Genomic DNA, 12,686 nt, shown 5'->3' on the forward strand with positions numbered 1-12,686 from the left:
CTATTAGAGAACCATGAATTTAGGAGTCAAACATATTCTTACGTTTCATTCCCTTGTCTCAGAAACCAAAATACTGAACTCTCTCACTCTCACTCTCTTAAACTGAAAATTAAAAAAAAATAAAGGCAAAATAGAGCATGCCATCTTCCGACAGAACAGAAAATGTCGATGCCCTTCTCCTAAACTTCTCATTCGTATATAACTTATTCTCCAATTAACACACCATCGATCAGTATCATACAGTGGTTTTCAATCACGTTTTCCTCGCCATCTACTCATCAAAGCAATAAGCATGATTACTCACTTCAATTGTCTTGGCCAGTAACTGAGTGTGAGGAAAATTGTACGCGTACACTTCATTAGCGACAGTGTTTACGTCAATGGCAGCCACCACTTGTGCAGGAATACAGCTTTCTGTAATGATAAATGGAATATCTTAAAATGCAAAGTCCTCAGTATCAACGTGTTCACTTTACAGAGAAGTCAAAGTAGCAGAATTGTGCAGCACGTTTCCTCACTAGCCAGAGCTCTGATTTCCGTGGCTGACCAGGCTGTGGGAGTCGGGCACGAAGTGAAAGACGTGCATACTTCTGGCTTACTACTCTAAACAGCATTCTGAAGCTAAAAATGAGAATTAAATGTGCCAGTCAGTATTTCTGACCTTTGCCTTCCTCACTCCATTAAGATACACACTTACAAGTTAAATAGAAAGTTCTCGTAAGTTCAAACAAACCAAAAATAGGATAGTTAAGTATATTCTTAAAAACTGTATCACGCGGAAGTTTATATAAATAAATTAACTACCATTTGCTCTTCACCTTCTAATGTTAATATAAAGCTGCTTCCCAATATCACTACAAATGCTTTTAGTTAAATTTGGGGGATTTCTTTAACAATAATATTATTGAGATATAATTTACATTCCAAAAAAATTCACCTGTTTAAGGCATAGGCAAGTTTTGAAATGAAATGAACAGTTAAGCGGTGTCCAAATGTATAAAACACATAGACTAAAAAAAAAAAAAAAAAATCTTGACAGCCTAGGACAGAATGTAAGAAGAGCAAGGGAAATAATTCCAAGGGCATGCCTTCGCTGCTAAAAAAATAATAATAATAATTTTCAGAATGGTATCAGATTCAGAGTTCTGCTATAGCCCTTCACTGACAGTCAACAATGAGGCTATGTAAACACACATAGCTGCTGTTAGATTTTGCAATTACCACCCCCTTGCACTCTTTACTCAAACACATACAAAACTAATCATGTATATATACTGACCTAAATCAGGAGAAAATGTGAAGTTTTAAAAATAATAGTATTTGAGACTTCTGAGGAATACCATAAGAAAAAATATTACAAAATTGCATAATACCTCCAAATAGCTATTTCTTTAATAACCATTTGCTGTTAATAGTTAGCACAGGTAGACCAAATATCAAAAAATGAAAAGAAAATTTAGTGGTGAGAAGCTAGGGCTCATGCAGCAGGCACCAGAAATAAAACCCACATCACAGAAGATGGAGTAAAGAGGAAGGCTCACACACACTCAGAAAATAATCACAGCCATTCACTGAGGCCTAAAAGTGAAGATGCCAGACACAAAACAAGGGCGTAAATGTCTTTAAGTACATATTTGCTGAAGACACTCGGCCAGGACCAGCTATCTCCTAGGTATATATCACTGGAAACTCTGAGGTCCGGTGAGTAATATCGTATAGCTGACTCCAACCGAGTTTAAAAGCAGTAACTAGTCCCTTGCCTTGATATTAACTTGTACATAATATCTTTGTCAAGGGCATCAGAGAAATCTTGAAACACAAATCAGGAAGGCTTTTAAACAAACAAGAAAATTAGTATATAAGGATCATTTTGCAAAATCACAGACCTGTTATAATTCAGGTCAAGAACTAAGTTACTACTAAGCACTGTAAGAGAGCTCAGAATTAAATCAACTTTATTGAACTATTTTACTGTTCTGCTGAATAAGATATCTTATGAGCATGATGTAGCCTGCATGCATTTCCACAATATATGCAGCAAACTGGGATTGCCTGGAGTTGATTAATATGACTTTTCTCTTTTTTCAGGCTGACTGACAATCTACAGTGATGTGCTGAATCTGTACCACAATCAATAATTAATTTTATGTTCTTGCATCATGTGCCCGAAAGACACAAAAACCTACAAAAAGTAACTGCCAAATAAATGTTTTATGTGGCTAGCTAAGAACTGATGAACCGAAAATTCTCAGAAAACAAGAGATTTTAAAAGTCAATAAGCAAATGCACTGTTTACACATTACTGTGGATTATTGTAAAATTAGGATCCACTGCATGACCTAAAAAGTTACTTCCGTGATGAGAAATGGATGTACCAAGATATTGCTGACAGTAATTCAACTTGCTTTTTCAAAACAGAATTGTTCTGGGGTATGGACATGTTTCTAAGGAAACATTTAGAGTTATAAATAACAATTTAAAAAAGCAAACCTGTCAATTCTGTCAAAATCTGGACTTGAGATCCAAAGACAAGTTGACTAACATTTTCTACTATATACTTGAAAAATCCAAAAATCTTTGTCAAGCCACATACACATATTTTGAAAATGTTTAACAGTATCTAAGTGAATATAATTCACTTAGTGAGTTTTGTACAAGTGAGCTAGATCTATTACTTAAATCATGCAGGAGCAGTGATTCTTGAAAAGGGAATTGGGGAAAGGGAACCCATCAGGATCTTCTAGTGGGATGGAGCATGGGATGTGTTTTCAGCACTTTGGTCTATTGCTTTACCTGGATTTTATTCATGATATTTCAGTTATTACACTGGACTGTGTACGTATCAACAGGAAACATGGGTATAAAAGGTGAGACACTCTAGTTAGAGAAATGCAGTATAAATGCTGTGAAAATATTGTCAGATCAGATGTACAAGGAAAGACAAGAGGTATCATACTATTTACATGAGGACTGAATTGAAAAAGGTAGATTTAGTTATACCAGGAGAGATTTCTAGGGAAATGTAAGAAATGTCACTGACAATACATGCATAAGTTCTGCTCTCAAATATGTCTCAAGTAGGCAAGAATCTCTCTTTCCCTCTCTCTCTCTCTCTCTCTCTCTCTCACACACACACACACACACACACACACACACACACACCCTATGTGAATAGCAATAATTTTCCTTCTTTTTCTGATCACTCTTTCTGGAGAAGTTGTAGGAAAAACCTCTGGTTGGTAGTAGTGAAAAGGCACAAGTTCACGCTCTACCTGCCTTTCCTAACCAAATAAATCAGAAAGTTTAATTGTGCATAGTTAGTAAGGTGGGGGAAAAATTCTGTTTTTAAAAATGTAAATATAAAATTAACCAGTCCACTTGGAAATAAGAAAAGTAGCTTAATTTTTCTTTGTTTTCTTTATCATTTATTTTCTGACTTGTACCTTATATGGGTGAGTAATTATTTGAATGAGCTCATTATAATCACACCTGAGACACCGAATCAGGTATGTTAATACTGACACCTAGTTGTGAAATGAAAGGTGAGTTGAACATATCCAATGTCTATTTCCTTTCATTCAAAGTGATAGCTTAAGAATAAAAAAGTACTAGGGGCGCCTGGGTGGCGCAGTCGGTTAAGCGTCCGACTTCAGCCAGGTCACGATCTCACGGTCCGTGAGTTCGAGCCCCGCGTCAGGCTCTGGGCTGATGGCTCGGAGCCTGGAGCCTGTTTCCGATTCTGTGTCTCCCTCTCTCTCTGCCCCTGCCCCGTTCATGCTCTGTCTCTGTCTGTCCCAAAAATAAATAAAAAAAAAAAAAAAAAAAAGAATAAAAAAGTACTATGCAAAAACAGACCTGAATGGATTCTGGATTTAAAATGATTACTAACGAGGCACCTGGGTGGCTCAATGGGTTAAGCATCAGATTCTTGATTTTAGCTCAGGTCATGATTTCACAATCATGAGTTCGAGTCCCGCATTGGGCTCCAAGCTTAGCATGAAGCCTGCTTAAGACTCTCTGTCTCCCTTCCTCTGCCCCTCTCCCCCACTCATGCACTCTTTTTCTCTCAAAAACGTAAATAAAATAAATAAAATGATTGCTAAGTGTTTTATCACTATTAGCAAAGTATATTTCTTTTCTTTTTAAAGATTCTTGCATTTCAAAACTTGCAAATAAATTCTCTGAATTAAATAAAATTTAAAATAAGTCTCAATTTTTTTACAAAGTCCATTAATTTCCTTAGAAAATCGCCTTAGAAGTTTAGCCAACAGTAAACCAAAAAAACTTACTTTCGGTCAAGATATACACTAGATCTTTGTTACTAAGACCTCACTAAATACAAGAGCTCATCAACCAGAAAGTAGACAGGAACCGCTTGAGACCTATGTACAGACCAGAGCTGGGGAAGTGGGACAAGAGAGAAAGGTGCCAACTAATATTTAAAAAGGAGCACACTGAATTTACATGGAAAGAAAAATAACGATGCTATGCCAGATAACAGTGCAATGTGGAGAAGAGGAGACAATGCATTCTGATTAGGACCTTGAGAACGGAAATGAAGATGTTAAGAAAAAAGAAGAACGTGATAGTTTGTGCTCTCTGGCCTTTCTACTATCGGTTTGTCTCTACTGTGGAAAAATAAATGTAATGGCTGCACTCTAATCACCATGTTAGTCCATGAAGAGAAGGGCCGCTTTCCAGGCTGATGAGGCAAAGAAGGAGAAGGAGCGGACGTCCTGAAGGATTTCACAGAGTCGCTGTAGCAGCCCTGGATTACTACGTCTAGACATATTTTATGTGAGAAACAAATTTTGACCTTTTGGACACTATTATTTTGGATGTCTCTATTATGGACAGTTGAACCTAATCCTAATGAATGCATGAACCCAATCCTAACAGTTACCCCAGCTGTTCAGCCAGGGTGTGTGTGCACACGCGCGAGGAGGGAATTTCAGGTTCAGTTCCTATTTAGACCGGATCAATGTACTTGGGCAAACATTTATTGAGTCGTGTGTGCAAAACATTTTGTAGACCCACAGGGATGGATACACAAAGTGTATATTTATGGAGGTCAGGGGAGTCTTAAAATTAAAACATTGTTCTTCTCTGAAGTACAAGAATCCCTCCTTTAATGTAAAGTTTTCCTTATGAAGGGGATTCCTACTAAGCAAATACTTTCTTCATTATTTTTTAATTTTTAGTACGGGATACAATATTAGTTTCAGGTGGACCACACAGTGATTCGACAATCCTGTACATGACTCAGTGCTCACCATGGTAAGTGAAGTCACCATTGGTCACCAGTTAACACTATCTCTTCATTATTTGTTAAAAGTCACATGTATGTTTCCCTGAGAACAACTCTGAAGACTTGATTGAAGGAAATATAAAAAATTTAGAAAACTAAGCAAAATCATGCATTAAATAAACAACTCAAAAATCTAATACGGACAGCATTCCTAGCAATACCAGCACCATGATATACCTCAAAATCTCAAAAGCAAAACCGCTGAAACTCTGCAACAGTCATAATCAACCTCATGTATTTTCTAACCTCAGTAATCTCTCACTGAATACTTGTGCACAGCAAGACTTCCTCAGATGAGTTATCATAATACTGATTAGAAGGTGACACAATAGCTCCCACTAAGGAAGTTCTGGTTTCCTTTTGGAATGATGGCTTGAGTGTTACCCAACAGCCTCTGTGGCTCTTGACATAAAACAAAGGTCAAACTAAAAATATTGATAATGATTACTAAAGAGGGGACACAATCATAATTTCTTTAATTTCTCAGGCTTTCATGCAACAGATCTTTTAATGATTACAAGTGTTCATAAGCCCTTTTTATAAAAGGTGCTTGGTATTTTTAAATGATTTCTTGTCCTAATATTAAGAAATGTCTCCTTCTGGGGTGCCTGGGTGGCTCAGTCGGGTAAGCGACCGACTTCGGCTCAGGTCATGATCCTGCAGTTTGTGAGTTCGAGCCCCACGTCGGGCTCTGTGCTGACAGCTCAGAGCCTGGAGACTGCTTCGGATTCTATGTCTCCCCCTCTCTCTACCCCTCCCCTGCTCATGCTCTGTGTCTGTCTCCCAGTCTCTCAGTAATAAACATTAAAACATTAAAAAAAGAAAAAAAAAGAAATGTCTCCTTCCAATTGAAGTTTGATAACTTTTTAAAACTTGGGAAGCAATATCAGATTGCTTACTTTTACATTGTTTTTTTTTTTAAAGAAAAATAAACCTTCATTTGCTTTTGCTTCTTATAGAAAGTCTATATTTTAGAAACTTTATTAAGGGAGATGGTCAGTGTTCAACAGACATGTTTATTTATAAGCTACACACATCAATACATGTAACACTTGATGTCAATTTTTAAAAAAACATGAAAGCTGCTCTTTTTTCTGAACTCCTATCAGTAAATTTACACTCATGGGGTTTCCCAGGATTCTTCCTAGGTTCTAACGAAGTCATTCTACTGCTTCCAAGTTATCTGGTACTTCACCGCTGTCTACCCGATAAAATCCACACTTCTTAGTATGATCTCATGGTGCATTGCTGTCTAGCTTTCTCTCTTGACATTGTCCCTCAATCAACCACTTTCTTTCAACTCATACCCACCACACTCATACACATACACTTTTCCCCGGGTAATACCCAACTACTTATCATGCCCCAGAGGGGCCATAACTTCTCGATCCTAATGCTTCTGCACATAGTTTAAAAGCCTATCCTACCCTGCCCCAGGTCACCATCTTTCTGGTCCTAGATCATTTTTATTGGTCCCTCAGGACCCATTCAGCTCAGGCATGACTCCTCCAGGGGGCTTTCACTGAGCCCGCCGGATTGAAGTGGGGGCCGGTCCCTCAGGCTGTCACTGCACTGGGTAGTTCACACGGTCAGCACATTTATCCCAGGACACCACCTCACTAGACTCTGTGATCTGATAGAGCCCATGCCATGGCTGGTGCATCCCAGCCTGACTCACAGCACCCAGACATTTCTGCAACTGGCACCCAATAGGCCTTCAGTAAACATTTGAATGAATAGTATGAAAATGAGTGAATTTGATCTCTAACTTCAACCTGATTATTGTTGATTACCCTCTTCAGTGTCCTGTTCCTGGGAACAGGACTAGCTTAAAAGCCTTTAATAACCCTGTACTTGAGTGTTTATCGATGTCTGAAAGACCGTGTTTAAGTAGATTGTTTGACATTCGGGTAAAATTTTAACCTCGGAAACACAATGAAGTTTCCAGAATGGCCTACAAAATTCTATTCATTTTACAAATATGTTAAAGAATAGCACCAATAGGGCTAGCGTCAGGCAGTTATAAACATTTGTTAGAGTACGTATCGTGTACTAGGCACACGAGATGAGTGGACACCTGTGTTGTACTTTGCCAGCATCCAGTACCCTTTTTTCTGGCAATAGTCCCAGAGTTTCTTTTGGGGATCTCACCTCACTCACTTTCTTTCAAGTGGTTCAGATAGCCTCAGCCCCTTCCCCTAGTTTCTCCGAAAGCGCGTGTCAGATGCCTGAGCCGAGACTTCCAGAGTGGGTTCAGGAAGGGCAAACAAGACAAAATAAGCAAGTAGGCACAAGAAGAGAGAACACCTGACTTTTCCTTGGGCAACTAGGAAGAGATGCTTGCTCTTTCTTACTGAGTTTAACCATGGAAGGGAAGGATATTACGTGCAGCAGCAACTACAGCCTTCTGATGCAGTAACGGGAGCATGTATATAAAAATGCACCCACTCTAGACACAACAAATTTGAGATAGATATACAGAGAAAGAAAACTGGCTCCTGGTAACATGATGCGAGCCCCTTTAAGCTGCATCCCAAACCAAGCCTATATTCGATCTCAGTCATTACATGAGTATTTACGTCTTTTATGTAAACCAGTTTGCATTGTTTTTTGTAACTTGGAAACAACAGTTCTAATAGGCATTTAAGAGAACACACTCTGAAATATCACTTGTCACTCTGAAGAAATGCATTTCAAATTCCAACTTGGCAAGCAGAACAACATGAACTTTACCAAAAGCCTTGTGAATGAGAAATTAATTAACCAAACAGAACCAAAATTAATTTACCAAACAGAAGCACATCTCTTCATCAAACACTCCTCAGGTGTCCTAAGTTGAGGCAATAATCGCAGGAGTCCCAATTTGGGGGGCAAGGACTTCATTATAGGGTTACCTAACTACCTTACCCTCTACGTGTATTCTAAAGACAACAAATATGTAGAGAGCACCTGTAAGCTGTATCTCCAAGCTCTTTCAAGGAGCATATAATATTTTCAGTTGAACGGTCTTAACAATTCCTGCAAAATTCAAGTTCTGAAAGTAAAAGCAGTCAAATAGAAATTTCAATTACAGGCAATTCAAAATAAAGAATTGTGTATGATCTATTAACATATAAAAGGATGCTGCACTTCACCAATAATGACAGAAATCCACATTAATCAGTTTTACTTATCAGATTTAGGAAAGGTCTTATAAAATGAACACTGTCTAGTGCAAGCAAGTGTTTGGAAAAATGTGCCCCTCCTCTTGTTGACCATAGTATTCATGGATTCAACTCTTCTATCACTAGTCCTAGTGATTCTACTTGTGACAATTTATGCTAAGAAATATTTGGACAATGTAAGTGTAAGACTGCATAGATGTATGAGAACAACCATATTAAAAATGATACCCATATATACTAATGTGGAGTGACAGAAATTTTTAAGGACAAAAAAGTTACTAAATAATCTTGTTCAGTAATAATTCAAGTTTTGTAAAGTGTATGTGTATGTACCCATATTAAGAAAAAAAAAACAGCAAATGTCTACAGGGGCTATCTCTTTTGGTACAGAGAATTGGGGGGTAATTTTTATTTCTTCCTTTAAACCTTTTTGGATTATTTGGTCTTTTTCTTAACAATAAGAATAGAATGCTTTTGTAATCAGTGAAAAGCAAACAAACGTAAAACTATTTTTATCTTGGAACAAAAGAATTCAAAGCTTCTCTTGGTTGTGACCCTGAGAAATCACAAAAGGAAGGTATCAAGGACAGACCAAAAAGGTTTGGATACATTCTCAAAACATGCCCAACTGACTGTAAGACCCCCCCCCCACACACACACACACCAGTAATATAACTCAATGTATTATTTATCCCACAAACTCAACAACAGAGATTAACAAGTAAATAGCATATGGCCAAAAATGTAGAGTTGAAAGCTATCTATTTATATATTTAGAATTCAAAGGATATAAATCTAAATCTGTGTTCTCCATTTTCCCATGACATTTAAGCCTTCCTATTAATCTTTTAAAGGCATGAACATGTTTAAAAACATTTATGTAAGTAGTTAAGAAATAAGCAATATAAAGCACATGTTATCCACCCTATTACAGGTTTAAATAACAAAGACTTTGTTTTCCATAAGTTTGCTTTGAATGAACAAACCTCTATGAATGTTTCATCACTATAAAAATGTAGAAAATTCTTTGTTGAGATTTTCTTACAATTTAAAAGATCATTTCTGATACACTCATGGAAGTCAATGAAGAAATGATGTATGCATTAGTACTCTGTGCCTAACCAACTATGAATGAAAAAAAGAGTTGTAAAACTATTATCATGTTATCAATCATAAAAATCCCAAAGATTAAACTAAAAACTCTTCTCTAAGAAAGTTAAAAATAAAAAAAATAAAAACTCCTCTCCAAATTTGTCCTGCTATTCTGAGCCCCTCTTTGCTTTATATAAAGTAGACCTTTCTTAGAGCTTATTCTTTTCATTATTGACTTCATAATGTTTTAAACCCTATCCTGAATTTCTGCTACAGGCATCTCTAAAAGGATTAAGTTTTACAATTTGGCACAGAATCAGAAAGTATAAATTAGCCCTAAGACCTCAGGGGAAAAAGCACTTCAATTATCTCATTCCTCATTTTCCTCTTCTGCGTCTCCTCCTGACTATATATTTCTTTGCAAACCTTTTTCCATTAAGCCACGGGGTATTCAACAAATACTGGCTATCATTTTTTACTCAAAACTCTCATAGGCACACCCTACCGAGATCTTTTATTCAGAGCGTGTATGTATGTGTGTATTCACAAGTCCTCAGAAAGAAAGATTTTAGGATATGGACATCTACTTATCTAGCTCTTTCTCAGCTGTGTTTGAAGTTTAGCTCTACGAATTCCAACTATGTGACTTAGGCAAGTTACTTGACTTCATTAAGTCTCAGCATCTTTATCCATGAAAGTGAGAGAACAGAGGTAATAAAGTACCTACGTCAGAGTTTTCTGAGGATTAAATTAGCTAACACCTATAAAGCTCTTATATTTGTGCTGGCCATGCAGTAAGTACTTAATAAATGTTTTCCACCATAACTATCAAGAGTTCAAAGATTTTTTTTAAATAAGAATATGGAATATCAAATGCTAGAAAGGACTAAGTGTAAGGACCTCTCACTGCAGGTGTATCAATCGAGGATTCAGTGTTTGAGAGGGCAGTTTGGCAGTATGTATCTAAAGCCTTCAAAACTGCTTTGGCCTTAGCGATTTTATATCTGGGCACATATCCTAAGATGTGGTAGGCAGAACAGTGACCCCCCCCCAAAATCCATCCCCATCCTAATCCATGAAACATATAAAAATGTTACCTTACATGGTAACAAGGACTTTTGCAGATATGATTAAAGATCTTAAAAAGAGGAGATCATCCTGGGTTATGCACGTAGACCCAGCCAGATCACAAGAAGGATGGAGGAGGGTTAGAGTTAGAGGAGATGTGATGAAGGAAACAGAGGTCAGAGAGAAAAACTAGAAGATACTGTATTTGCAGCTTTGAAGATGGAGGATGAAGTCATGAGCCAAGAAATGCAGGTGACCTCTAGAAGCTGGAAAACACAAGGAAACACACTGTCCCCTTGAGCTTCCAGGAGGAAACAGCTTGGACAAAACCTTGATTTTAAGATGTTTGACCTCCAGCACTATAAGATAATCAGTTTGTGTTGCTTTAAGCCATTGTTTGTGGTGATGTGTTACACCAGCAATAGGAAACCAATATGTAAGGCAACAATAAACTAACATGAAAGATTTATATACAAAAAAATGCTATTTTATTTATAATAGCAAAAGATTATAAGCAACCTAAATGTCCAAAAATAGTTAATTGCTTTGAACAAGAACTTCCATAAAATGGAATATTACACAACCATTAAAAAACAAGTTGGCAAATATATTTAATGACAAGGAAGGAAAACTTCAAGATATTCTAAGTGAAAAAAGAAAGCTACAGTTTATTTTAATGTTCATGAACACATGTTGAATAAAGATCGAAAGCTATAAATCATGCAGTGTTTATTACTGCATGAGCAAATTTTTATTTTTAAATTTTCTTCTTCATTTGTGTAGCATCAGTTTTCTCAGTAAACCATAATCTCTGGAGAAAAAGAATACAGCTGTCTTGTTACTGCTGTATCTCCATTGCACATCAGAGTAACTGACACAGAAACCACTTAAAAATTACATGCTGGATGAATGAATACATTTTCAGTGTTTCCTAGTTCCATCCCCCACCTCAAGACTTCTGGCATTCTGGCAGAGTTATGGTTCCCAAGTCCAAATAGTACACTCTCTTACTACAATGGAAGATAAGTCTTGGTGAATCCACTATAAATGCCACATTAATGTGTACAGTCATGGGTTTGGATTGGTTAAGTGGGGGATAGCTTAAAAGTGCAAATTATTTTTTTTATTTAAAAAAAATTTTTAATGTTTATTTATTTTTGAGAGAGAGAGTGAGACAGAGTGTGAGCAGGGGAGGGCCAGAGAGAGGGAGACACAGAATGGAAAGCAGGCTCTGAGCTGTCAGCACAGAGCCCCACGTGGGGCTCGAACTCACGGACCACGAGATCATGGCCTGAGCTGAAGTCGGACGCCCAACCGACTGAGCCACCCAGGCGCCCCAAAAGCACAAATTATTAAATGGGTGAGATGAGGAAGTATTTCCTAATTTTTAAACAAATGTATTATATAAACATAAAATGAACAATAAGTGTAAAAATATGTGTAAATATTCAACTTCACTAGTAATAAAAAATTAAAATAACAATTTTACGTAGTAAACTATATATAGTTTTAAATATTACATTGGCATATTTGTGGTCAAACACTATTAGATATAAACTGGTACATCCTTTTAAAATGCAAGCTGACAATAACATCAGTCTTTAAACTGTTCGTGCTCCATGACTTAAACACTCATTCAACATCTGCTATGCAACAGGCACCATTCCAGGTACCAAGGATACAACAGTGAACAAAACTGAATAAAACAAAAAAATCCTCACCCTCCTGGACTTACATTTTAGAAGGGGAGGCAGTCAATCTTTAAAATAGTATGGTAAGCAGAAATAAGTGTTGGGGGGGAGGGGAATTAAACAGGAAGGAGGACAGGGAGGCAGAGCAGAGAATGTAATTTTTTTTTATTTTTTTAAAATATTTATTTATTTTTGAAGGAGAGAAAGACAGAGTGTGAGTGGGGGAGGAGCAGAGAGAGGGGGAGACACAGAATCCGAAGCAGGCTCCAGGCTCTGAGCTGTCAGCACAGAGCCTGACACGGGGCTCGAACTCACAGACCGCGAGATCATGACCTGAGCCGAAGTCTGACGCTTAACCGACTG

The 12,686-nt window shown here is 37.3% G+C and overlaps 1 protein-coding gene across 12 annotated transcripts in view; it reads right to left on the reverse strand.

Annotated features, from left to right (window-relative positions):
- The window catches only part of TRDMT1 (tRNA aspartic acid methyltransferase 1), an 80,674-nt gene that overhangs the window by 34,098 nt on the left and 33,890 nt on the right, over positions 1 to 12,686 (reverse strand). For all 12 annotated transcript variants that reach the window (XM_047066663.1, XM_047066657.1, XM_047066662.1 and 9 more), the window contains one exon: positions 305 to 414. In XM_047066663.1, the coding sequence (XP_046922619.1) occupies positions 305 to 414 (110 nt within the window). Of the gene's footprint in view, positions 1 to 304; positions 415 to 12,686 lie in introns of those variants that run through there.

This window comes from Lynx rufus, unplaced genomic scaffold, assembly GCF_022079265.1.
Source record: "Lynx rufus isolate CCGP_SWC_20201006 ecotype Redwood Valley unplaced genomic scaffold, mLynRuf1.p SCAF_7, whole genome shotgun sequence".
NCBI lineage: Eukaryota > Metazoa > Chordata > Mammalia > Carnivora > Felidae > Lynx > Lynx rufus.